The sequence below is a fragment of the Podarcis gaigeae genome (assembly GCF_964106915.1).
Source record: "Podarcis gaigeae genome assembly, chromosome: 7".
Classification (NCBI taxonomy): Eukaryota; Metazoa; Chordata; class Lepidosauria; order Squamata; family Lacertidae; genus Podarcis; species Podarcis gaigeae.
Window position 1 is genome coordinate 88,732,686 of NC_139683.1, and position 1,631 is coordinate 88,734,316.

General features: G+C 43.6%; 1 protein-coding gene across 1 annotated transcript; it reads left to right on the forward strand.

The window, feature by feature from the left end:
• LOC310848979 (uncharacterized protein) lies at nt 1–1,169 on the forward strand. Its single transcript, XM_083748708.1, has 2 exons — nt 1–400; nt 951–1,169. Exons 1-2 carry the CDS (start codon nt 16–18, stop codon nt 1,139–1,141), a joined length of 576 nt encoding a protein of 191 aa, XP_083604834.1. The 5' UTR covers nt 1–15; the 3' UTR covers nt 1,142–1,169.
• The last annotated feature ends 462 nt before the right edge of the window (nt 1,170–1,631 follow it).

The following is a 1,631-nucleotide window of genomic DNA, read 5'->3' on the forward strand; positions in this document are numbered from 1 at the left end:
CTCCAGGCGCGGCCAATGGGAATGAAGCATTTTGCCCGGCATGCGAAGGGGCGGAGTCATGTCCGAGGGACCAACGAGCGAGGGAGGCCAGAGGGGCGAATAAAAGGACAGGAAGTGGGAGCGGAAGTGCGTAGCGGGGAGCGCGGGCCTGTTCCTCCCCCGGCCCCCATCTCCGTCTCCCAAGTTCCGGACTCTGGAAGGAGCCCTTCCAAGAAGAAGAGGTCGCGCGGGATGAATCTGTGGCAGGCCTGGAAGGCCGTGAGCAGCCGGCCCGCCATGGTGTACACCTTCGGCGTGTGGACGATCCTGGGTTCCATCTACATCTACACGTATTCCCGCGTGGCGAAGGAGAAGGCAGCGAAGGAGGAGAGGGAGAAGACCGAGGAGGAGCGGGTGCTCGGTAGGACCCTTCGCCTTCGTATGGGGACCTCTGAGCATGTGGAGAATGCGCCTTGCTTTCTTCAAATATTGATGTTGTAAATGCCCTAATGCTTTCTTCTGTAACAGGAGAAGCAGCTTCCCAGAGGGGGCGGGCAGGGGGGCAGGGGGCGGGGTACGCCTGAAGGTGAAGGTCTGCAAGCTCTGAAGTTGTGCAGAACTTCTGCCCATTGCAACACTAGCTAATGGGTGTCAAATTAAATGCGCTTGAATTATTTATTTTTGAATTGTTTATTGTCTGGGACCAACTTAGTGATAACTCCCTATATTTCAAAGTAAGGTTTTTGGGCAGAACTTGATGGCAGCAATCATTAGTGCTTTGGCAATGCACTTTGAAGTGTCCTTGTGTAAGTTAAATATGTGTAAAATAATTCATTCGTTTTTTAAATATATTGTCTCATCCATCACGATGCTTCAAAAAATGATGAATAGCAAAAAACAAATTGTTTTTTCTCTTAGAAACCCTTATGAAATGGGACTTTTGCCTTTTCTTTTCTTTTTTCTGCATTTAGAGAATGCAACTGGATTGACCAAATATGTTTCAGAAGATGGACGGAGGAAAGTTGTTATGTTTAGAACAGCAGAGAAAGGCTTTACTTTCAACGTGACGACAACTTATAAACCAAACTTTGTGCCACTGTCAACTCGCCTGCATAATTACATACAGTCATATTTTGATGATACTACTAGATCAGAAAAATAAATGATTCTGAGCAAAAATTCTCAGGATACCTAAGATGTCAGTTATGTTTTATATTTTCTAAACTCACATGAAACCCAGTCTGAAATAACAGATATGTTATCAGCAGTTACTTTGATAAAACAATGGGTTTTCTAGACTGCCTCACTGAATTTGAGTTTTTTGTGACCTATTAAAATTTGATATCTATTGGAACATTATTATTATGGGGTTTTTATATACTGTACTGCTTTTCAGCTCAAATCTCCCCCAAAACACCTGTTAATAGAATAAAATGTACAAAATAATCAAAACAACATAAGATAGCAAAACCTCAATAAAAGAGGAACAGAAGTGTTCCTAAGCTTTCATCACCCCTATATCCCACATCTTTTAGCACCTGAATGAGGCGTGGGGAGGGGAGTTACTAGTGTGTTTTGTTGATGTTTTTATTACGTATTTTTGGTTTTATCATGTGTTTTTATGCTGTGAACTGCCCTGAGATCCATGTATG